General features: G+C 56.6%; 1 protein-coding gene across 3 annotated transcripts in view; it reads left to right on the top strand.

Annotated features, from left to right (window-relative positions):
• TNK1 (tyrosine kinase non receptor 1) overlaps nucleotides 1-18892 on the top strand; it is a 44337-nt gene extending 25445 nt beyond the window's left edge. For 2 of the 3 annotated variants that reach the window (XM_075343296.1, XM_075343295.1), the window contains exons 3-14: nucleotides 7455-7525; nucleotides 9800-10009; nucleotides 10084-10236; nucleotides 10318-10595; nucleotides 10666-10792; nucleotides 11897-12043; nucleotides 12292-12386; nucleotides 12489-12653; nucleotides 13993-14081; nucleotides 14211-14572; nucleotides 15169-15264; nucleotides 18306-18892. In XM_075343296.1, the coding sequence (XP_075199411.1) occupies nucleotides 7455-7525; nucleotides 9800-10009; nucleotides 10084-10236; nucleotides 10318-10595; nucleotides 10666-10792; nucleotides 11897-12043; nucleotides 12292-12386; nucleotides 12489-12653; nucleotides 13993-14081; nucleotides 14211-14572; nucleotides 15169-15264; nucleotides 18306-18431 (1919 nt within the window). In that variant the 3' untranslated portion in view covers nucleotides 18432-18892. The remainder of the gene's footprint in view (nucleotides 1-7454; nucleotides 7526-9799; nucleotides 10010-10083; nucleotides 10237-10317; nucleotides 10596-10665; nucleotides 10793-11896; nucleotides 12044-12291; nucleotides 12387-12488; nucleotides 12654-13992; nucleotides 14082-14210; nucleotides 14573-15168; nucleotides 15265-18305) is intronic. The other variant, XM_075343297.1, reaches the window with a different exon arrangement.
• Nucleotides 18893-25562: the final 6670 nt, after the last annotated feature.

Genomic DNA, 25562 nt, shown 5'->3' with positions numbered 1-25562 from the left:
TGTAATGCTGTATAGGATGGTATCCCCCATGATGGGGGCTGTAATGCTGTATAGGATGGTATCCCCCATGATGGGGGCTGTAATGCTGTATAGGATGGTATCCCCCATGATGGGGGCTGTAATGCTGTATAGGACGGTATCCCCCATGATGGGGGCTGTAATGCTGTATAGGACGGTATCCCCCATGATGGGGGCTGTAATGCCGTATAGGATGGTATCCCCCATGATGGGGGCTGTAGTGCTGTATAGGATGGTATCCCCCATGATGGGGGCTGTAGTGCTGTATAGGATGGTATCCCCCATGATGGGGGCTGTAATGCTGTATAGGACGGTATCCCCCATGATGGGGGCTGTAATGCTGTATAGGATGGTATCCCCCATGATGGGGGCTGTAATGCTGTATAGGACGGTATCCCCCATGATGGGGGCTGTAATGCTGTATAGGATGGTATCCCCCATGATGGGGGCTGTAATGCTGTATAGGATGGTATCCCCCATGATGGGGGCTGTAATGCTGTATAGGATGGTATCCCCCATGATGGGGGCTGTAATGCTGTATAGGATGGTATCCCCCATGATGGGGGCTGTAATGCTGTATAGGATGGTATCCCCCATGATGGGGGCTGTAATGCTGTATAGGACGGTATCCCCCATGATGGGGGCTGTAATGCTGTATAGGATGGTATCCCCATGATGGGGGCTGTAATGCTGTATAGGATGGTATCCCCCATGATGGGGGCTGTAGTGCTGTATAGGATGGTATCCCCCATGATGGGGGCTGTAATGCTGTATAGGACGGTATCCCCCATGATGGGGGCTGTAATGCTGTATAGGATGGTATCCCCCATGATGGGGGCTGTAATGCTGTATAGGACGGTATCCCCCATGATGGGGGCTGTAGTGCTGTATAGGATGGTATCCCCCATGATGGGGGCTGTAATGCTGTATAGGATGGTATCCCCCATGATGGGGGCTGTAATGCCGTATAGGATGGTATCCCCCATGATGGGGGCTGTAATGCTGTATAGGATGGTATCCCCCATGATGGGGGCTGTAATGCTGTATAGGATGGTATCCCCCATGATGGGGGCTGTAATGCTGTATAGGATGGTATCCCCCATGATGGGGGCTGTAATGCTGTATAGGATGGTATCCCCCATGATGGGGGCTGTAATGCTGTATAGGATGGTATCCCCCATGATGGGGGCTGTAATGCTGTATAGGATGGTATCCCCCATGATGGGGGCTGTAGTGCTGTATAGGATGGTATCCCCCATGATGGGGGCTGTAATGCTGTATAGGATGGTATCCCCCATGATGGGGGCTGTAATGCTGTATAGGATGGTATCCCCCATGATGGGGGCTGTAATGCTGTATAGGATGGTATCCCCCATGATGGGGGCTTTAGTGCTATTTATGACGGTATCCTATAAGATGGGGGCCGTAGTGCCCTATATGATGGTATCCTACATGATGGGGGATGTAGTGCTATATATGACGGTATCCCCCATGATGGGGGCAGTAGTGCTGCTCTATAGGATGGTATCCCCGATGATGGGGGCAGTAGTGCTGCTCTAGGAGGACGGTATCCCCCATGATGGGGGCAGTAGTGCTGCTCTATAGGACGGTATCCCCGATGATGGGGGCAGTAGTGCTGCTCTATAGGACGGTATCCCCGATGATGGGGGCAGTAGTGCTGCTCTAGGAGGACGGTATCCCCGATGATGGGGGCAGTAGTGCTGCTCTAGGAGGACGGTATCCCCGATGATGGGGGCAGTAGTGCTGCTCTAGGAGGACGGTATCCTCCATGATGGGGGCAGTAGTGCTGCTCTAGGAGGACGGTATCCTCCATGATGGGGGCAGTAGTGCTGCTCTAGGAGGACGGTATCCCCGATGATGGGGGCAGTAGTGCTGCTCTAGGAGGGCGGTATCCTCCATGATGGGGGCAGTAGTGCTGCTCTATAGGATGGTATCCTCCATGATGGGGGCAGTAGTGCTGCTCTATAGGATGGTATCCCCGATGATGGGGGCAGTAGTGCTGCTCTATAGGACGGTATCCCCGATGATGGGGGCAGTAGTGCTGCTCTAGGAGGACGGTATCCCCGATGATGGGGGCAGTACTGCTGCTCTATAGGATGGTATCCCCGATGATGGGGGCAGTAGTGCTGCTCTAGGAGGACGGTATCCCCGATGATGGGGGCAGTACTGCTGCTCTATAGGACGGTATCCCCGATGATGGGGGCAGTAGTGCTGCTCTATAGGATGGTATCCCCGATGATGGGGGCAGTACTGCTGCTCTATAGGATGGTATCCCCGATGATGGGGGCAGTAGTGCTGCTCTAGGAGGACGGTATCCCCGATGATGGGGGCAGTAGTGCTGCTCTAGGAGGACGGTATCCCCGATGATGGGGGCAGTAGTGCTGCTCTAGGAGGACGGTATCCTCCATGATGGGGGCAGTAGTGCTGCTCTAGGAGGGCGGTATCCTCCATGATGGGGGCAGTAGTGCTGCTCTAGGAGGGCGGTATCCTCCATGATGGGGGCAGTAGTGCTGCTCTAGGAGGACGGTATCCTCCATGATGGGGGCAGTAGTGCTGCTCTAGGAGGGCGGTATCCTCCATGATCGGGGCAGTAGTGCTGCTCTATAGGACGGTATCCCCGATGATGGGGGCAGTAGTGCTGCTCTATAGGATGGTATCCCCGATGATGGGGGCAGTAGTGCTGCTCTATAGGACGGTATCCCCGATGATGGGGGCAGTAGTGCTGCTCTAGGAGGACGGTATCCCCGATGATGGGGGCAGTAGTGCTGCTCTAGGAGGACGGTATCCCCGATGATGGGGGCAGTAGTGCTGCTCTAGGAGGACGGTATCCTCCATGATGGGGGCAGTAGTGCTGCTCTAGGAGGACGGTATCCCCGATGATGGGGGCAGTAGTGCTGCTCTAGGAGGACGGTATCCTCCATGATGGGGGATGTAGTGCTGCTCTAGGAGGACGGTATCCCCCATGATGGGGGCAGTAGTGCTGCTCTATAGGATGGTATCCCCGATGATGGGGGCAGTAGTGCTGCTCTAGGAGGACGGTATCCTCCATGATGGGGGCAGTAGTGCTGCTCTATAGGATGGTATCCCCGATGATGGAGGCAGTAGTGCTGCTCTAGGAGGACGGTATCCCCCATGATGGGGGCAGTAGTGCTGCTCTATAGGATGGTATCCCCGATGATGGGGGCAGTAGTGCTGCTCTAGGAGGACGGTATCCTCCATGATGGGGGCAGTAGTGCTGCTCTATAGGACGGTATCCTCCATGATGGGGGCAGTAGTGCTGCTCTATAGGATGGTATCCCCGATGATGGGGGCAGTAGTGCTGCTCTAGGAGGACGGTATCCTCCATGATGGGGGCAGTAGTGCTGCTCTAGGAGGACGGTATCCTCCATGATGGGGGCAGTAGTGCTGCTCTATAGGATGGTATCCTCCATGATGGGGGCAGTAGTGCTGCTCTATAGGATGGTATCCCCGATGATGGGGGCAGTAGTGCTGCTCTAGGAGGACGGTATCCTCCATGATGGGGGCAGTAGTGCTGCTCTATAGGATGGAATCCCTCATGATGAGTCAGAACTTTGGCTTTGATTTGGCAGAAAAGTGTCTTGTCCTTTGGCCATTACATAAGATTTCCCGTCTTGTGGTGTTCTTTGTGGTTTGCCTCCTTCGTGTCTGATACTTTCTCACGTGTCCTGAGTCACGGGAAGTGAATGAGGTGTGGAGATCCATCATCCTCCGTCATTACTGGAGCAGCTCCTGGAGAATTTAAAAGCTGATTACATTTTGCATACAATTAGATAGAAAGATGACTCCTATCATCTCCTCTCCATATGTTTCCATCCTCCGTCATCTCCTGTCCCTTTCTCATCCTCCATGTTTTTTCCATCTGAACTCATCCTCCACCATCTCCTATCCATCTAGTCTCATCCTTCGTTATCTCCTGTCCATCTAGTCTCATCCTTCGTTATCTCCTGTCCATGTAGTCTCATCCTTCGCCATCTCCTGTCCATGTAGTCTCATCCTTCGTCATCTCCTGTCCATCTAGTCTCATCCTCGGCTATTTCCTGTCCATCTAGTCTCATCCTCCACCATTCCTGTCCATCTAGTCTCATCCTTCATCATCTCCTGTCCATCTAGTCTCATCCTTTATCATCTCCTGTCCATCTAGTCTCATCCTTCATCATCTCCTATCCATCTAGTCTCATCCTTCGTCATCTCCTGTCCATCTAGTCTCATCCTTCGTGATCTCCTGTCCATCTAATCTCATCCTTCGCCATCTCCTGTCCATCTAATCTCATCCTCCGACATCTCCTGCCCATCTAGTCTCATCCTTCGTCATCTCCTGTCCATCTAGTCTCATCCTTCGTGATCTCCTGTCCATCTAATCTCATCCTTCGCCATCTCCTGTCCATCTAATCTCATCCTCCGACATCTCCTGCCCATCTAGTCTCATAATCTGCCATCTCCTGTTCATCTTATCTCATCCTATGCCATCTCCTATCCATCTACTCCCAACCTCCGACATCACCTGTCCATCTGGTCTCATTCTCCATCATTTCCTGTCCATCTAGTCTCATCCTTTGCCATCTCCTGTCCATCTAGTCTCATCCTTCGTCATCTCCTGTCCATCTAATCTCATCCTTCGCCATCTCCTGTCCATCTAATCTCATCCTCCGAAATCTCCTGCCCATCTAGTCTCATAATCTGCCATCTCCAGTCCATCTTATCTCATCCTTGGTCATCTCCTTTCCATCTAGTCTCATCCTATGCCATCACCTGTCCATCTAGTCTCATCCTTCGTCATCTCCTGTCCATCTAGTCTCATCCTTGGTCATCTCCTTTCCATCTAGTCTCATCCTATGCCATCCCCTGTCCATCTAGTCTCATCCTTCGTCATCTCCTGTCCATCTAATCTCATCCTTCAACATCTCCTGTCCATCTAATCTCATCCTTCGCCATCTCCTGTCCATCTTATCTCATCCTATGCCATCTCCTGTCCATCTACTCCCAACCTCCGACATCTCCTGTCCATCTGGTCTCATCCTCCATCATTTCCTGTCCATCTAGTCTCATCCTTCGTCATCTCCTGTCCATCTAATCTCATCCTTCGCCATCTCCTGTCCATCTAATCTCATCCTCCGAAATCTCCTGCCCATCTAGTCTCATAATCTGCCATCTCCTGTCCATCTTATCTCATCCTTGGTCATCTCCTTTCCATCTAGTCTCATCCTTTGCCATCCCCTGTCCATCTAGTCTCATCCTTCGCCATCTCCTGTGCATCTAGTCTCATCCTTGGTCATCTCCTTTCCATCTAGTCTCATCCTATGCCATCCCCTGTCCATCTAGTCTCATCCTCCATCATTTCCTGTCCATCTAGTCTCATCCTTGGTCATCTCCTGTCCATCTACTCTCACCCTCTTCCATCTCTGATCCATATAGTCTCATCCTCCATCATCTTTTGTCCAGCTAGTTTCATCCTCTGTCATCTAATGTGCATCTAGTTTCATCCTTCACCATCTCCTGTCCATCTAGTCTCATCCTTCACCATCTCCTGTCCATCTAGTCTCATTCTCTGTCATCTCCTGTCCTCTAGTCCCATCCTCCATCACCTGTTGTCAAAATAGTCTCATCCTCGGTCATCTTCTGTCCATCTAGTTTCATCCTTTGTCATTTTCTGTCCATATAGTCTCATTGTCCGTCATCTCCTGTCCACCTAGTCTCATCTTCTGTGATTCCCTGTTCATCTAGTCCCAAACTTCACCATCTCTTGTACACAAAGTTTAATCCTTCGTAATTCCCTGTCCAACTTTTCTCATCCTCCATCATTTTTTGTCCATATAGTCTCATCCTTCATCATCTCCTGTGCATCTAGTATCATCTTCCTTCATCTCCTGTCCATTCTGTCTCATCCTCTGTCATCTGTTGTGCATTTACGCTCATCCTCCACCATCTCCTGTTTTTCTAGTCCCATATTCCGTCATTCCCTGTTTATCTAGTCCCACCATCTCTTGTCCACATGGTCTCATCCGTCGTGATTCCATCTAGTCTCATCATTCGTCATCTTTTGCCAATTTTGTATCATCCTCAATCATCTCCTGTCCATGTAGTCTCATCCCCCATCATCTTCTGTTCATCTAGTCTCATCGTCTGCCATCTCTGATCCGTCTAGTCTCATCCTTCACCATCTTTGATCTTTGTCCTTCTAGCCTCATCCTCCACCATCTCTGTTCATCTAGTCTCATCCGCCGTCATCTCCTGTCCATCTAGTCTTATTCTCCATCTTCACCTTTTAGCTCTCTAGTCCTATTTTCAGTAATCTAGTCTCTTTCTAGTAACATGCTCCGTTGTCTCCTGTCATCCTCCAAAATTTTCCTTACATCTAGTCTCACTCTCCAATAAATTTGTCTATCTAGTCTCATCCTCCATCATCTCCTGCTTATGTAGTCTCATCCTCCATCATTACCTGTCCATCTAGTGCCATCCATTGTCACCTCCTGTCCATTTAGTCTCATCCATCATAATTTCATGTCCATCTAGTCTCATGCTCCGTCATCTCCTTTCCATCTAGTCTCATCCTCTGCCATTTCCGATCCATCTGGTATCATACTTCATGATCTTTTGTCGGTCTTCTTATCCTTTGCCATCTTCTCTCCATCTAGTGTCATCATCTGTCATCTTATGCCTATCTTGTCTAATCGTCCTTCAACTGTTGTCCATCTAGCCTCATCCTCCACTATCTCCTGTCCTTCTAGTCCCATCCTCCATTATATCTTCTGTCCATCTAGTCTCATCCTCCGTCATCTCTTGTGCATCTTGTGACACCGTCCATCATTCCCTGTCCATATAGTGCCACCCTCTGACATTTCCGGTCCATCTAAGCTCATCCTCCACCATCTCCTTTCCATTTGGTCTCATCCTTCATGATCTTCTGTTGATCTTTTTATCCTTCACGATCTTCTGTTCATCTAGTTTTATCCTTCATCATCTCCTGTCCATCTTGGCTCATCTTCTGCCATCTCCTGTCCATCTTGGCTTATCCTCTGCCATCTCCTGTCCATCTATGCTCATCTTCTGCCATCTCCTGTCCATCTTGGCTTATCCTCTGCCATCTCCTGTCCATATATGCTCATACTTTGCCATCTCCTGTCCAACATGGCTCATCCTCTGCCATCTCCTGTCCAACATGGCTCATCCTCTGCCATCTCCTGTCCATCTATGCTCATACTTTGCCATCTCCTGTCCAACATGGCTCATCCTCTGCCATCTCCTGTCCATCTTGGCTCATCCTCTGTCATCTTCTGTCCATCTTGGCTCATCGTAGCTCATCTTTATGGACCTCATTGTAGGAGCCCAGTTTCTTATTTTCTTTGTGAAATTGATGAGAAGGCAACGTTCATCTGATAGCCAATTATTAATTTCAGCACAGAGAAGACTCTTTGAGGCTTTGAAGCGGAGGAAGCCTCCAGTACGGCCAAAATCCTGGATGTACAAGGTGAGAGCCCGATATAGCGATGAAGTAATATTTATTCCCTTTACATACATTGGCATCACTGTCCCCATTGGGGCTCACAATCTACATACCCTATCAGTGTGGTTTATTTTGGAGTGTGGAAGGAAACTGGAGAACCTGGAGGAAACCCACAAACACGTGGAGAACATACAAACTCCTCGCAGATGGTGTCCTTGGTGGGATTTGTACCCAGAACCCCAGAGCTGCAAGACTGCAGTGCTAACCACTAAGCCACCACAAGACTGCAGTGCTGACCACTGAGCCATCACAAGACTGCAGTGCTAACCACTGAGCCACCGTGCTGCCTCAGTTTTACCATTTTAAGGAGTTTTTCCCCCTCAGACCCCCATGGGACAGGTAGCATGTAGGTGTAGTTCTCCTGGAAGGGACCCCTGTGAGGACGGGCCCGCAGGTTGTTATTGCTGTATTGACCTTTGTCTCCGGTGTCATTTACACAAGTGATTTACATGGAAATGCGGGTGCGGCTGCAGAGACGTGATTCACGGCCGGGTGTTTACTCAGTATGAGGTTGATGGGAACTAGAATCTGCTACTGGGGGTGGGGAGACCTCAGTACAGAGGCCCGGTGGCCGGTAGGACCTTGCCCAGTGGCCGGTAGAACCTTCCATGGTCACTGTGGAGCTCCTGGCTGTAAATAACCTGTCCAAGCAGCCATCACCCAAGACCCCCTCACCCCACACAATCTTCACATATACCACCATCACTCTCTGAATGGTACCACGATCACCGTCTGCTCCACAACATCCCCTACAATTCCCATATGTTCCATCACACCCTGCCCCACATCTCCAGATACAGGCCTCCATCGCACCCTGCCCCACATCTCCAGATACAGGCCCCCATCACACCCTCTCCTATAATCTCCAGATACAGGCCTCCATCACACCCTGCCCAACATCTCCAGATACAGGCCCCCATCACACCCTCTCCTATAATCTCCAGATACAGGCCTCCATCACACCCTGCCCAACATCTCCAGATACAGGCCCCCATCACACCCTCTCCTATAATCTCCAGATACAGGCCTCCATCGCACCCTGCCCCACATCTCCAGATACAGGCCTCCATCACACCCTGCCCCACTTCTCCAGATACAGGCCTCCATCACACCCTACCCCACATCTCCAGATACAAGCCTCCATCACACTCTGCCCCACATCTCCAGATACAGGCCTCCATCACACTCTGCCCCACATCTCCAGATACAGGCCTCCATCACACTCTGCCCCACATCTCCAGATACAGGCCTCCATCACACTCTGCCCCACATCTCCAGATACAGGCCTCCATCGCACCCTGCCCCACATCTCCAGATACAGGCCTCCATCGCACCCTGCCCCACATCTCCAGATACAGGCCTCCATCGCACCCTGCCCCACATCTCCAGATACAGGCCTCCATCGCACCCTGCCCCACATCTCCAGATACAGGCTTCCATCACACCCTCTCCTATAATCTCCAGATTGCACCCATCGCACCCTGTTTCATGATCACACCCGCTCCCATGACCCCAGTATCACATTGTCGTCAAACCCTCCCACAATCTCCAGATTGAACCGTTGCTTGTCCCTCTCCCATGACCTCTGGATTAACCTTACACCGACACAACCTCCCCACAGTGTCCGGGTCACACTGACAAGACACTCAACCCCACCATCTCTGGACATACTGCGGTCCCATCTTTTCCACCATCTCTGGACGTACTGCGGTCACCTCTATTCTCATGATCATATCACTGTCACACCCCCCGATCTGTGGATTGTACCGCCGTCACCCCCCCCCCCCCCGATCTGTGGATTGTACTGCCCTCACACTCTCTCCCCCAATCTGTGGATTGTATTGCCGTCACTCCCCCCCCATCTGTGGATTGTACCGCCATCACCCCCCGATCTGTGGATTGTACCGCCATCACCCCCCGATCTGTGGATTGTACCGCCATCACCCCCGATCTGTGGATTGTACCGCCATCACCCCCCGATCTGTGGATTGTACCGCCATCACCTCCCGATCTGTGGATTGTACCGCCATCACCCCCCCCCGATCTGTGGATTGTACTGCCGTCACTCCCCCCCCCCCCCGATCTGTGGATTGTACCGCTTTCTTTCCCCCCCGATCTGTGGATTGTACCGCCATGAGACCCCCTCCCAGTAGTTCCTCTGTGATTTTTGCTGTGAGGCGTCAGATTGGGGGGCGTCGGTGACAACCTCTGTAATGTGTTTGTGTTCCTTCTCCACAGATGTTCTCTACGCGGAGTCCTGACAGCCCGGATTCTTCCCCGTTCCCCGATCCCGTCACCTCTCCGTCCTCTGCTGCTCCCCGGGGGGATCCGGACTGCTCCCTGAAGTGTCTGATCAATGAGCGGGACCTTAGCCTGTTTGAACGCCTCGGGGACGGATGTTTTGGGGTGGTCAGAAGGGGAGAATGGCGGATACCAGGCGGGAGAGTGGTACGTGGTGGTTCTTCTTGTGTCCTGGAGCATCATGGGAATGGATGATATAATTGCCCCGCGTGTCTCTACAGGTGAATGTGGCGGTGAAGTCGCTCCGCACCGATGGCGGCGCTGACCCCGACGCTCTGCTGGACTTCCTGCAGGAGGTGAACTCGATGTACGCCCTGGATCACCCGCACCTCATCCGCCTGTACGGGGTGGTCCTGGCGCAGCCGCTGAAGATGGTGAGGACCTGCCGCCTGTAGATCAGAGCGGGGTCACCATGTCTGGGGCGACTCATCATCCATTGTGTCTCTGGTTGTTAGGTGACGGAGCTGGCCCCTCTGGGATCCCTCCATGACACCCTGCGCTCTCGTTTCGGCTCCTTCTCGCTGTCACTTTTGTGGTCGTACGCCCTGCAGATCGCATCAGGGATGAGCTACCTGGAATCTCGCAAGTTCATCCACCGGGACCTGGCGGCACGAAACATCCTGGTGAGCAGTGAGGAGGTGGTGAAGATCGGGGACTTCGGCCTGATGAGGGCACTCAATGGGCACAACGACCACTACATCATGTCCGCCCACCGCAAGATTCCCTTCGCATGGTGAGACCCCGTACGGTCCGGGCACAGGGGGAGCGACGAGTCGCAGTATTAACTCCGCCGTACATTGCAGGTGCTCCCCGGAAAGTCTGAAGCTCGGAACCTTCTCCCACCCGTCCGACGTCTGGATGTTCGGGGTCACCCTGTGGGAGATGTTCACCTACGGCCAAGAGCCCTGGATGGGACAAAGTGGAAGACAGGTACGTCTCCAAAAAGCAAGGGGTCCTCTGAGGATATGCGCTATATGATGGGTATGTCCTCAGAGGATATGGGGTATATGATGGGTATGTCTTCAGAGGATATGGGCTATATGATGGGTATGCCCTCTGAGGATATGGACTATATGATGGGTATGTCTTCAGAGGATATGGGTTATATGACTGGTATGTCCTCTGAGGATATGAGGTATATGACTGGTATGTCCTCTGAGGATACGGGGGTTTATGATCGGTATGTCCTCTGAGGATACGGGGTATATGATGGGTATGTCCTCTGAGGATACGGGGTATATGATGGGTATGTCCTCTGAGGATACGGGGTATATGATGGGTATGTCCTCTGAGGATACGGGGTATATGATGGGTATGTCCTCTGAGGATACGGGGTATATGATGGGTATGTCCTCTGAGGATACGGGGTATATGATGGGTATGCCCTCTGAGGATATGGACTATATGATGGGTATGTCTTCAGAGGATATGGGTTATATGACTGGTATGTCCTCTGAGGATATGAGGTATATGACTGGTATGTCCTCTGAAGATACGGGGTATATGATGGGTATGTCCTCTGAGGATACGGGGGTTTATGATCGGTATCTCCTCTGAGGATACGGGGTATATGATGGGTATGTCCTCTGAGGATACGAGGTATATGATGGGTATGTCCTCTGAAGATACGGGGTATATGATGGGTATGTCTTCTGAGGATACGGGGTATATGATGGGTATGTCCTCTGAGGATACGGGGTATGTGATGGGTATGTCCTCTGAAGATACGGGGTATATGATGGGTATGTCCTCTGAGGATACGGGGTATATGATGGGTATGTCCTCTGAGGATACGGGGTATATGATGGGTATGTCCTCTGAGGATATGGGGTATATGATGGGTCTCACCCCCCCGAGCCCTTACATGATGCTACATCTCTAGGGAGCATGAGGTCCCCTGGTGCCCCCCACAATATGTCTCACAGGAGAACATGGGACCCCTATATGGCAGATGCACCTGGACAGTTGAGCTCTTGGGGTCTCCCCTGTGACTCCCCAAGGGGACATTTTCTAGAAGTTTCTTTGTGTTTTCAGATCTTGGCTAAGATAGACCGGGAGGGCGAGCGTCTGGAGCAGCCGGAGGACTGTCCGCAGGGCGTGTACTCCATCATGATGAAGTGCTGGGCCCACAAACCCGAACATCGCCCCAAATTCAGCAGCCTGATCACCCTGATCAAGGAGGTGAGCGCCCCATGTGTCACCCCTCTGTACTCCGATATCCCTGTACCCCCATTCTCCATTGGACCCCTCATTCTTCCCTCTAACCCCTTTCTCCTCTGTACCCCCCCATTATCCTCTGTATCCTCCAAGTCGCCCCAGTACCTTCCATTCTTCTCTGTATCCCCCACTCTCCCCTGGACCCCCCATTCTTGTCTGTACCCCCATTCTTCCCAGTACCCCCAGTCCTCATACTGAATGGTCTTTGGCAGATGCGTCTGGCGGAGGTCCGGGTTCTGCAGGACGTTGTGGACCCCTCTTTGCTGCGTTTGGACTCTGGGGACATGGTCACAGTCATTGATGGGGGGTAGGTACTGGAGCGCTCCAGGTCTCGGGGTGCAGTGGAGGTTGGTGGGTATCTCTGGTTGCCCCTCATCTTCTCACAATATGACTCTTCTTCCTCTGTTAGGTCGGATTCACAGATGTGGAGAGGACAGAACCGCCGCACCCTGAAATCCGGCCTCTTCCCATCATTAGTGGTCGGCCCGGAGGACATGGCCCCGACGCGGAGCAGCGTACAGATGGCGAGCAGCCTGGTGAAGCTGAACCTGGGGGACGCAGAGACCGACAGCGAGTGAGTGTACAGAGTCTCTAGCCCCGTCTCTGTGCTCCGCCCTGCCCCCGGCCCAGGTCTCTAGCCCCCGTCTCTGCGCTCCGCCCTGCCCCCGGCCCAGGTCTCTAGCCCCGTCTCTAGCCCCGTCTCTGCGCTCCGCCCTGCCCCCGGCCCAGGTCTCTAGCCCCCGTCTCTGCGCTCCGCCCTGCCCCCGGCCCAGGTGTCTAGCCCCGTCTCTGCGCTCGGCCCTGCCCCCGGCCCAGGTCTCTAGCCCCCGTCTCTGCGCTCCGCCCTGCCCCCGGCCCAGGTCTCTAGCCCCCGTCTCTGTGCTCCGCCCTGCCCCCGGCCCAGGTCTCTAGCCCCGTCTCTAGCCCCGTCTCTGTGCTCCGCCCTGCCCCCGGCCCAGGTCTCTAGCCCCCGTCTCTGCACTCCGCCCTGCCCCCGGCCCAGGTGTCTAGCCCCGTCTCTGCGCTCGGCCCTGCCCCCAGCCCAGGTCTCTAGCCCCCGTCTCTGCGCTCCGCCCTGCCCCCGGCCCAGGTCTCTAGCCCCCGTCTCTGCGCTCCGCCCTGCCCCCGGCCCAGGTGTCTAGCTCTCCGTCTCTGCGCTCGGCCCTGCCCCCGGCCCAGGTGTCTAGCCCCGTCTCTGCGCTCGGCCCTACCCCCGGCCCAGGTCTCTAGCCCCCGTCTCTGTGCTCCGCCCTGCCCCCGGCCCAGGTGTCTAGCCCCGTCTCTAGCCCCGTCTCTGTGCTCCGCCCTGCCCCCGGCCCAGGTCTCTAGCCCCTGTCTCTGTGCTCCGCCCTGCCCCCGGCCCAGGTGTCTAGCCCCGTCTCTAGCCCCGTCTCTGTGCTCCGCCCTGCCCCCGGCCCAGGTCTCTAGCCCCCATCTCTGTGCTCCGCCCTGCCCCCGGCCCAGGTCTCTAGCCCCGTCTCTAGCCCCGTCTCTAGCCCCGTCTCTGTGCTCCGCCCTGCCCCCGTTCCAGGTCTCTAGCCCCCGTCTCTGCGCTCTGCCCTGCCCCCGGCCCAGGTGTCTAGCCCCCTCTCTGCGCTCGGCCCTGCCCCCGACCCAGGTGTCTAGCCCCGTCTCTGCGCTCGGCCCTGCCCCCGGCCCAGGTGTCTAGCCCCATCTCTAGCCCCGTCTCTGCGCTCCGCCCTGCACCCAGCCCAGGTGTCTAGCCCCGTCTCTGAACTCCGCCCTGCCCCCGGCCCAGGTCTCTAGCCCTGTCTCTGCCCCCGTCTCTGCACTTGGCCCTCCCACCGTCTCGGCCCCCTGTCTCTGGCCCCCGGTCTCTGGCCCCCGGTCTCTGCGTTCTTCATGCTCTTATCTATGCGGTTTTTGGTCTTATAATTTTGTGTTTCTTGAAGGAGGCGTAACAGAGGGAAGGACGCTGCGCGGAGAGGAGGAGCTGGAGGTGGAGCTGGAGGCGGGGCTGTGAAGCTTTTGCATATGCAGCGTGAGTGTCCCACCCCCTCTCCTGGCTTGCTCGGGGCCCCCCCTTGTGCTCGGGGCCCCACCCTGTGCTTTGGCCCCGTGCTCCGGTGGATGGAGACCCTGGATCTCACCTTTGCTCTCTCCTCTTTAGGGCTCTCGAAGAGTCTGGAGTCCCTCTCGGACTTCCCGCAGAACTCTCACCAGAACCTCCCCGGACCCCGGAGCCGCGTGCGAGATCTGGAGAGCTCTCCGCCCAGAGACCCCTCCCCCAGACGGATGAGCGACCTGCCCCCGCGGAGGATCCTCGCCAATCTCCGCCCACAACTCCTGCCCAAACCAAAGCTGTCCGCCCCCAAGGAAAGGTTCCTGCCACTGCCCAACACGGACTACCCCTCCCCCCAGATCATCCGAACTTCCGCTGGAGATGTAGTTCACCGCTTACCGTCAGATGGGAAAGTGGCGGCACAGAAAGGAGGCTCAACGGAGGGAGACCTCCAGAGGAAGGTCAAGGAGGTGACTATTACCCCATTATCCCAGCATGGCTCCAGTCACAGCCAGAGCTGCAGACCTCTTTATATGACCGGCTATGCTGCATTGTGGGAGATGTGAGCGCAGCTCTGGAGGTGACTGGAGGATGGGATGTGAGGGCAGCTCTGGAGGTGACTGGAGGATGGGATGTGAGTGCAGCTCTGGAGGATGGGATGTGAGTGCAGCTCTGGAGGTGACTGGAGGATGGGATGTGAGTGCAGCTCTGGAGGTGACTGCAGCATGAGATGTGAGCGCAGCTCTGGAGGTGACTGGAGGAAGTGATGTGAGTGTAGCTCTGAAGGTGACTGGAAGATGTTATGTGAGTGCAGATCTGGAAAATGGGATGTGAGTGCAGCTCTGGAGGATGGGATGTGAGTGCAGCTCTGGAGGATGGGATGTGAGTGCAGCTCTGGAGGATGGGATGTGAGTGCAGCTCTGGAGGATGGGATGTGAGTGCAGCTCTGAAGGTGACTGGAAGTTGGGATGTGAGAGCAGCTCTGGAGGATGGGATGTGAGTGCAGCTCTGGAGGATGGGATGTGAGTGCAGCTCTGGAGGTGACTGGAGTACATTGTTTCCTCAGGTGGAGGAGCGAGTTCATGGGGTGACGACAGAGGAGAGTCGGGATGCTCTCCGCAGCTTTGCTGGGGACGTTGGCCGAGCGGTGCAGGCTCTGAAGGTAAGTGACGCTCGCAATTGCCATGTTTGTTGCCGTTTTGGGGACAGTTCTCAGTGGTGTCCTCCATGTTTGGGGGGCAGCTCTAGGTGGTGTCCTCCATGTTTGGGGAGGCAGCTCTAGGTGGCGTCCTCCATGTTTGGGGGGCAGCTCTAGGTGGCGTCCTCCATGTTTGGGGGGCAGCTCTAGGTGGCGTCCTCCATGTTTGGGGGGCAGCTCTAGGTGGCGTCCTCCATGTTTGGGGGGGCAGCTCTAGGTGGCGTCCTCCATGTTTGGGGGGGCAGCTCTAGGTGGCGTCCTCCATGTTTGGGGGGCAGCTCTAGGTGGCGTCCTCCATGTTTGGGGGGCAGCTCTAGGTGGCGTCCTCCATGTTTGGGGGGCAGCTCTAGGTGGCGTCCTCCATGTTTGGGGGGCAGCTCTAGGTGGCGTCCTCCATGTTTGGGGGGCAGCTCTAGGTGGCGTCCTCCATGTTTGGGGGGGCAGCTCTAGGTGGCGTCCTCCATGTTTGGGGGGCAGCTCTAGGTGGCGTCCTCCATGTTTGGGGGGCAGCTCTAGGTGGCGTCCTCCATGTTTGGGGGGCAGCTCTAGGTGGCGTCCTCCATGTTTGGGGGGGCAGCTCTAGGTGGCGTCCTTCATGTTTGGGGGGCAGCTCTAGGTGGCGTCCTCCATGTTTGGGGGGGCAGCTCTAGGTGGCGTCCTCCATGTTTGGGGGGGCAGCTCTAGGTGGCGTCCTCCATGTTTGGGGGGCAGCTCTAGGTGGCGTCCTCCATGTTTGGGGGGCAGCTCTAGGTGGCGTCCTCCATGTTTGGGGGGGCAGCTCTAGGTGGCGTCCTCCATGTTTGGGGGGCAGCTCTAGGTGGCGTCCTCCATGTTTGGGGGGGCAGCTCTAGGTGGCGTCCTCCATGTTTGGGGGGCAGCTCTAGGTGGCGTCCTCCATGTTTGGGGGGCAGCTCTAGGTGGCGTCCTCCATGTTTGGGGGGGCAGCTCTAGGTGGCGTCTTCCATGTTTGAGGGGCAGCTCTAGGTGGCGTCCTCCATGTTTGGGGGGCAGCTCTAGGTGGCGTCCTCCATGTTTGGGGGGGCAGCTCTAGGTGGCGTCCTCCATGTTTGGGGGGCAGCTCTAGGTGGCGTCCTCCATGTTTGGGGGGCAGCTCTAGGTGGCGTCCTCCATGTTTGGGGGGCAGCTCTAGGTGGTGTCCTCCATGTTTGGGGGGGGCAGCTCTTGGTGGTGTCCTGCATGTTTGGGGGGGCAGCTCTAGGTGGCGTCCTCCATGTTTGGGGGGCAGCTCTAGGTGGTGTCCTCCATGTTTGGGGGGCAGCTCTAGGTGGCGTCCTCCATGTTTGGGGGGCAGCTCTAGGTGGCGTCCTCCATGTGTGGGGGGCAGCTCTAGGTGGCGTCCTCCATGTTTGAGGGGGCAGCTCTTGGTGGTGTCCTCCATGTTTGAGGGGCAGCTCTAGGTGGCGTCCTCCATGTTTGGGGGGCAGCTCTAGGTGGCGTCCTCCATGTTTGGGGGGCAGCTCTAGGTGGTGTCCTCCATGTTTGGGGGGGCAGCTCTAGGTGGCGTCCTCCATGTTTGGGGGGGCAGCTCTTGGTGGTGTCCTGCATGTTTGGGGGGGCAGCTCTAGGTGGCGTCCTCCATGTTTGGGGGGCAGCTCTAGGTGGTGTCCTCCATGTTTGGGGGGCAGCTCTAGGTGGCGTCCTCCATGTTTGGGGGGCAGCTCTAGGTGGCGTCCTCCATGTGTGGGGGGCAGCTCTAGGTGGCGTCCTCCATGTTTGAGGGGGCAGCTCTTGGTGGTGTCCTCCATGTTTGGGGGGCAGCTCTAGGTGGCGTCCTCCATGTTTGGGGGGCAGCTCTAGGTAGCGTCCTCCATGTTTGGGGGACAGCTCTAGGTGGCGTCCTCCATGTTTGGGGGGGCAGCTCTAGGTGGCGTCCTCCATGTTTGGGGGGCAGCTCTAGGTGGCGTCCTCCATGTTTGGGGGGCAGCTCTTGGTAGCGTCCTCCATGTTTGGGGGACAGCTCTAGGTGGCGTCCTCCATGTTTGGGGGGCAGCTCTAGGTGGCGTCCTCCATGTTTGGGGGGCAGCTCTAGGTAGCGTCCTCCATGTTTGGGGGGCAGCTCTAGGTGGTGTCCTCCATGTTTGAGGGGGCAGCTCTTGGTGGTGTCCTCCATGTTTGGGGGGCAGCTCTAGGTGGTGTCCTGCATGTTTGGGGGGGCAGCTCTAGGTAGCGTCCTCCATGTTTGGGGGACAGCTCTAGGTGGCGTCCTCCATGTTTGGGGGGGCAGCTCTAGGTGGCGTCCTCCATGTTTGGGGGGCAGCTCTAGGTGGCGTCCTCCATGTTTGGGGGGCAGCTCTTGGTAGCGTCCTCCATGTTTGGGGGACAGCTCTAGGTGGCGTCCTCTATGTTTGGGGGGCAGCTCTAGGTGGCGTCCTCCATGTTTGGGGGGCAGCTCTAGGTGGCGTCCTCCATGTTTGGGGGGCAGCTCTTGGTGGCGTCCTCCATGTTTGGGGGGCAGCTCTTGGTGGCGTCCTCCATGTTTGGGGGGCAGCTCTAGGTGGCGTCCTCCATGTTTGGGGGGGCAGCTCTAGGTGGCGTCCTCCATGTTTGGGGGGCAGCTCTAGGTGGCGTCCTCCATGTTTGGGGGGCAGCTCTAGGTGGCGTCCTCCATGTGTGGGGGCAGCTCTAGGTGGCGTCCTCCATGTTTTGGGGGGCAGCTCTTGGTGGTGTCCTGCATGTTTGGGGGGGGGCAGCTCTTGGTGACGTCCTCCATATTTGGGGGGGGGCAGCTCTCGGTGGCAGTCGTGTTTTGGGGGCGCAGTTCTTGGCGGCGGTCTTGTTTGGGGGGCAGCTCTCGGTGGCGGTTGTGTTTTGGGGAGACAGCTCTTGGTGACGTCCTCCATATTTGGGTTGGGCAGTTCTCGGTGGTGGTCGTGTTTGGGGGGAGCAGCTCTCGGTCGTGTTTTGGGGGGCAGCTCTTGGTGGCGGTCATATTTGGGGGGGCAGCTCTTTTTGGCGGCCGCTCTGACCCGTCTTCTCCCGCGCAGGTGGAGCAGCTCTACAACGTCAGCCGCCACAGTAAGGATGACTGCCGCCGCATCCTGGAGAAGTGTCAGTGGAACCTGGAGGCGGCGTCCCGCTACGTGCTGCGCCGTGCTCTGCACCCGCAGTGACCGCCGGCGCCCAGAGGACGGGCAGCTACATGAAGACAAAGATTCTGGCCAGGAGGGCGCCATACTGAAGACCCCGGGGTGCTGGACGCCTCGTTCTGGGGGTCACAAACTTATGGTGGCCCTAATGGGCTGAAGAACAGAATCTGCTGGGTGCGGGCCCCTGGATGGCGGAGGGCCCCGGGCCACACGGAGCACGGCATAGCAGTATTATCCAAGGAGCCAGGAAGTGTTATCAGAGGGACACTGGGGACAGGACTGGGCCACATTCACCTGCTGTTACTGAGGGAGCGGCCGGAGGAGGACAACTCCCAGCGTGGCGTCCCCGGAATGTGCAGGAACCGGCCCGACCAGCGGAGAAGGAGAACGTCAGCGATGTGCGGGGACCGGCGGAGGAGGAGAACGTCAGCGATGTGCGGGGACCGGCGAAGGAGGGTTAAATACCAAATAAAGTGTAAACTGCACCGCCTGCGTTTCTGTGGGGAGGGAAGGGTTAACGATGTCTGACCCATCACACTGCTCTGACCGATCACAGCGCTGCGACCGATCACATGACTGACCAATCCCGCCACTCTGGCTGATAACATGGCTGCAACTAATCCCGCTGCTCTGACCGATCAATCACACAACTCACCAATCTAGCCCCTGAGCAAAGCCTGTTCACCCCAGACCCCTGGGTGCTGGTAAACAGGAGGGTGCTGTTCCGGTGATGACCAGCGGGGGCAGTACGGAAATGCTGGAAAAATGAACCTCGAGAGTTTGAGGATTTACAGTCAATCAGTATCTGCATCAAACACAGGAGGTCAGGAGCGAGTGCAGCACAGAACCACAGGGGGCAGCAGAGCACACACAGGAGGTCAGGAGCAAGTGCAGCACAGAACCACGGGGAGCAGCAGAGCACACACAGGAGGTCAGGAGTGAGTGCAGCACAGAACCACAGGGGGCAGCAGAGCACACACATGAGATCAGGAGCGAGTGCAGCACAGAACCACAGGGGGCAGCAGAGCACACACAGGAGGTCAGGAGTGAGTGCAGCACAGAACCACAGGGAGCAGCAGAGCACACACAGGAGGTCAGGAGTGAGTGCAGCACAGAACCACAGGGGGCAGCAAAGCACACACAGGAGGTCAGGAGTGAGTGCAGCACAGAACCACAGGGGGCAGCAGAGCACACACAGGAGGTCAGGAGTGAGTGCAGCACAGAACCACAGGTGACAGCAGAGCACACACAGGAGGTCAGGAGTGAGTGCAGCACAGAATCACAGGGGCATCAGAGCACACACAGGAGGTCAGGAGTGAGTGCAGCACAGAACCACAGGGGGCAGCAGAGCACACACAGGAGCTCAGGAGCAGCACAGAACCACAGGGGGGCAGCAGAGCACACACAGGAGGTAAGGGGCGAGTGCAGCACAGAACCACAGGGGGCAGTTGAGCACACACACAGGAGATCAGGAGTGAGTGCAGCACAGAACCACAGGGGGCAGCAGAGCACACACAGGAGGTCAGGAGCGAGTGCAACACAGAACCACAGGGGGCAGCAGAGCACACACAGGAGGTCAGGAGCGAGTACAGCACAGAATCACAGGGGCAGCAGAGCACACACAGGAGGTCAGGAATGAGTGCAGCACAGAACCACAGGGGGCAGCAGAGCACACACAGGAGGTCAGGAGTGAGTGCAGCACAGAACCGCAGGAGGGCAGCAGAGCACACACAGGAGGTCAGGAGCGAGTGCAGCACAGAACCACAGGGGGCAGCAGAGCACACACAGGAGATCAGGAGCAAGTGCAGCACAGAATCACAGGGGGCAGCAGAGCACACACAGGAGGTCAGGAGCAAGTGCAACACAGAATCAAAAGGGGAAGCACCACAGAACACACACAGGAGGTCAGGAGCCAGTGCAGCACAGAACCACAAGGGGCAGCAGACCACACACGAGATCAGGAGCAAGTGCAATACAGAACCACAGGGGGGACAACAGAGCACACACAGGAGATCAGGAGCGTGTGTGGCACAGAACCACAGGGGGCAGCAGAGCACACACAGGAGGTCAGGAGCGAGTACAGCACAGAATCACAGGGGCAGCAGAGCACACACAGGAGGTCAGGAATGAGTGCAGCACAGAACCACAGGGGGCAGCAGAGCACACACAGGAGGTCAGGAGTGAGTGCAGCACAGAACCGCAGGAGGGCAGCAGAGCACACACAGGAGGTCAGGAGCGAGTGCAGCACAGAACCACAGGGGGCAGCAGAGCACACACAGGAGATCAGGAGCAAGTGCAGCACAGAATCACAGGGGGCAGCAGAGCACACACAGGAGGTCAGGAGCAAGTGCAACACAGAATCAAAAGGGGAAGCACCACAGAACACACACAGGAGGTCAGGAGCCAGTGCAGCACAGAACCACAAGGGGCAGCAGACCACACACGAGATCAGGAGCAAGTGCAATACAGAACCACAGGGGGGACAACAGAGCACACACAGGAGATCAGGAGCGTGTGTGGCACAGAACCACAGGGGGCAGCAGAGCAAACAAAGGAGGTCTGGAGCGAGTGCAGCACAGAACCACAGGGGGGCAGCAGAGCACACACAGGGAGTCAGGAGTGAGTGCAGCACAGAATCACATGGGGCAACAGAACACACACAGGAGGTCAGGAGCGAGTGCAACACAGAACCACAGGGGGCAGCAGAGCACACACAGGAGGTCAGGAGCGAGTACAGCACAGAATCACAGGGGCAGCAGAGCACACACAGTAGGTCAGGAGTGAGTGCAGCACAGAACCGCAGGAGGGCAGCAGAGCACACACAGGAGGTCAGGAGCGAGTGCAGCACAGAACCACAGGGGGCAGCAGAGCACACACAGGAGATCAGGAGCAAGTGCAGCACAGAATCACAGGGGGCAGCAGAGCACACACAGGAGGTAAGGAGCAAGTGCAACACAGAATCAAAAGGGGAAGCACCACAGAACACACACAGGAGGTCAGGAGCCAGTGCAACACAGAACCACAGGGGGCAGCAGAGCACACACAGGAGGTCAGGAGCGAGTACAGCACAGAATCACAGGGGCAGCAGAGCACACACAGGAGGTCAGGAGTGAGTGCAGCACAGAACCACAGGGGGCAGCAGAGCACACACAGGAGGTCAGGAGTGAGTGCAGCACAGAACCACAGGGGGCAGCAGAGCACACACAGGAGGTCAGGAGTGAGTGCAGCACAGAACCGCAGGAGGGCAGCAGAGCACACACAGGAGGTCAGGAGCGAGTGCAGCACAGAACCACAGGGGGCAGCAGAGCACACACAGGAGATCAGGAGCAAGTGCAGCACAGAATCACAGGGGGCAGCAGAGCACACACAGGAGGTCAGGAGCAAGTGCAACACAGAATCAAAAGGGGAAGCACCACAGAACACACACAGGAGGTCAGGAGCCAGTGCAGCACAGAACCACAAGGGGCAGCAGACCACACACGAGATCAGGAGCGAGTGAAATACAGAACCACAGGGGGGACAACAGAGCACACACAGGAGATCAGGAGCGTGTGTGGCACAGAACCACAGGGGGCAGCAGAGCAAACAAAGGAGGTCTGGAGCGAGTGCAGCACAGAACCACAGGGGGGCAGCAGAGCACACACAGGGAGTCAGGAGTGAGTGCAGCACAGAATCACATGGGGCAACAGAACACACACAGGAGGTCAGGAGCGAGTGCAGCACAAAACCACAGGGGGCAGCAGAGCACACAAAGGAAGTTAGGAGCGAGTGCAGCACAGAACCACAGGGGGCAGCAGAGCACACACAAGAGATCAGGAGCCAGTGCAGCAGAGAACCACAGGGGGGCAGCAGAGCACACACACCGGAGATCAGGAGCAAGTGCAGCACAGAACCACAGGGGGCAGCAGAGCACACACACAGGAGATCAGAAGCAAGTGCAGCACAGAACTACAGGGGGCAGCAGAGCACACACATGAGATCAGGAGCTAGTGCAGTACAGAACTACAGGGGGCAGCAGAGCACACACAGGAGATCAGGAGCAAGTGCAGCACAGAACCACAGGGGGGCAGCGGAGCACAAAAAGGAGGTCAGAAACGAGTGCAGCACAGAACCACAGGGAGGCAGCAGAGCACACACAGGAGGTCAGGAGCAAGTGCAGCACAGAACCACAGGGGGCAGCAGAGCACACACAGGAGCTCAAGAGCAGCACAGAACCACAGGGGGCAGCAGAGCACACACAGTAGGTCCGGAGCGGGGACAGCACAGAACCACAGGGGGGCAGCAGAGCACACACAGGAGGTAAGAAGCGAGTGCAGCACAGAACCACAGGGGGCAGTTGAGCACACACACAGGAGATCAGGAGCGAGTGCACCACAGAACCACAGGGGGCAGCAGAGCACACACACAGGACATCAGGAGCAAGTGCAGCACAGAACTACAGGGGGCAGCAGAGCACACACAGGAGGTCAGGAGCAAGTGCAGCAGAGAACCACAGGGGGCAGGAGAGCACATACAGGAGGTCAGGAGAGAGTGCAGCACAGAACCACAAGGGGCAGCAGAGCACAAACAGGAGATCAGGAGCAAGTGCAGCACAGAACCACAGGGGGCAGCAGAGCACACACAGGAGATAAGGAGAAAGTGCAGCACAGAATCACAGGGGGAAGCAGAGCACACACAGGAGATAAGGAGAAAGTGCAGCACAGAACCACAGGGGGCAGCAGAGCACACACAGGAGATAAGGAGAAAGTGCAGCACAGAATCACAGGGGGAAGCAGAGCACACACAGGAGATAAGGAGAAAGTGCAGTACAGAACCACAGGGGGGCAGCAGAGCACACAGGAGGTCAGGAGCAAGTGCAGCACAGAACCACAGGGGGCAGCAGAGCACAAACAGGAGATCAGGAAAGAATGCAGCACAGAACCACAGGGGGCAGCAGAGCACACAGGAGATCAGGCGCAAGTGCAGCACAGAACCACAAGGGGCAGCAGAGCACACACAAGAGGTCAGAAGCGAGTGCAGCACAGAACCAAAGGGGGCAGCAGAGCACACACAGGAAGTCAGGAGTAAGCGAAGCACCAAACCACAGGGGGCAGCAGAGCACAAACAGGAGATCAGGAGAGAGTGCAGCACAGAACCACAAGGGGCAGCAGAGCACACACGAGATCAGGAGCAAGTGCAGCACAGAACCACAGGGGGCAGCAGAGCACACACAGGAGATAAGGAGAAAGTGCAGCACAGAATCACAGGGGGAAGCAGAGCACACACAGGAGATCAGGAGCTAGTGCAGTACAGAACTACAGGGGGCAGCAGAGCACACACAGGAGATCAGGAGCAAGTGCAGCACAGAACCACAAGGGGCAGCAGAGCACACACAGGAGATCAGGAGCAAGTGCAGCACAGAACCACAGGGGGCAGCAGAGCACACACAGGAGATAAGGAGAAAGTGCAGCACAGAATCACAGGGGGCAGCAGAGCACACACAGGAGATCAGGAGCAAGTGCAGCACAGAACCACAGGGGGGCAGCGGAGCACAAAAAGGAAGTCAGAAACGAGTGCAGCACAGAACCACAGGGGGCAGCAGAGCATACACAGGAGGTCAGGAGCGAGTGCAGAACAGAACCACAGGGGGCAGGAGAGCACACACAGGAGGTCAGGAGCGAGTGCAGAACAGAACCACAGGGGGCAGCAGAGCACACACAGGAGATCAGGAGCGAGTGCAGAACAGAACCACAGGGGGCAGCAGAGCACACACAGGAGCTCAAGAGCAGCACAGAACCACAGGGGGCAGCACAGCACACACAGGAGGTCAGGAGCGAGTGCAGAACAGAACCACAGGGGGCAGCAGAGCACACACAGGAGCTCAAGAGCAGCACAGAACCACAGGGGGCAGCACAGCACACACAGTAGGTCCGGAGCGGGGGCAGCACAGAACCACAGGGGGGCAGCAGAGCACACAGGAGGTAAGAGGCGAGTGCAGCACAGAACCACAGGGGGCAGTTGAGCACACACACAGGAGATCAGGAGCGAGTGCAGCACAGAACCACAGAGGGCAGCAGAGCACACACAGGAGCTCAGGAGCAGCACAGAACCACAGAGGGGCAGCAGAGCACACAGGAGGTAAGGGGCGAGTGCAGCACAGAACCACAGGGGGCAGTTGAGCACACACACAGGAGATCAGGAGCGAGTGCAGTAGAGAACCACAGGGGGGCAGCAGAGCACAAAAAGGAGGTCAGGAGCGAGTGCAGCACAGAACCACAGGGGGCAGCAGAGCACAAAAAGGAGGTCAGGAGCGAGTGCAGCACAGAACCACAGGGGGCAGCAGAGCACACAAAGAAGGCCAGGAGCGAGTGCAGCACAGAACCACAGGGGGCAGCAGAGCACACACAGGAGATCAGGAGCGAGTGCAGCACAGAACCACAGGGGGCAGCAGAGCACACACACACAGGAGATCAGGAGCGAGTGCAGCAGAGAACCACAGGGGGGCAGCAGAGCACACACAGGAGATCAGGAGCAAGTGCAGAAAAGAACCACAGAAGACAGCAGAGCACACACAGGAGGTCAGGAGTCAGTGCCGCACAAAACCACAGTAGGGAAGCAGAGCACACAGGAGATCAGCAGCGAGTGCAGCACAGAACCACAGGGGGCAGCAGAGCACACACAGGAGATCAGGAGCAAGTGCAGCACAGAACCACAGGGGGCAGCAGAGCACACAGGAGATCAGGAGGGAGTTCAGCACAGAACTAGAGGGGGGCAGCAGAGCACACAAAGGAGGTCAGGAGCGAGTGCAGCACAGAACGACGGGGCAGTTGAGCACACACACAGGAGAACAGGAGCGAGTGCAGCACAGAACTACAGGGGGCAGCAGAGCACACACAGGAGATCAGGAGCCAGTGCAGCACAAAACCACAGGGAGCAGCAGAGCACACACAGGAGGTCAGGAGCAAGTGCAGCTCAGAACCACAGGGGGGCAGCAGAGCACACACAGGAGGTCAGGGGCGAGTGCAGCACAGAACCACAGGGGAGCAGCTGAGCACACACAGGAGGTCAGGAGCAAGTGCAGCAAAGAACCACAGGGGGAAGCAGAGCACACACAGGAGGTCAGGAACTAGTGCAGCATAGAACCACAGGGGCAGCAGAGCACACACAGGAGGTCAG

The sequence above is a fragment of the Anomaloglossus baeobatrachus genome, chromosome 4 (genome assembly GCF_048569485.1).
Source record: "Anomaloglossus baeobatrachus isolate aAnoBae1 chromosome 4, aAnoBae1.hap1, whole genome shotgun sequence".
In the NCBI taxonomy this organism is placed as follows: Eukaryota; Metazoa; Chordata; class Amphibia; order Anura; family Aromobatidae; genus Anomaloglossus; species Anomaloglossus baeobatrachus.
This window is presented reverse-complemented; position numbering and strand designations above follow the sequence as displayed.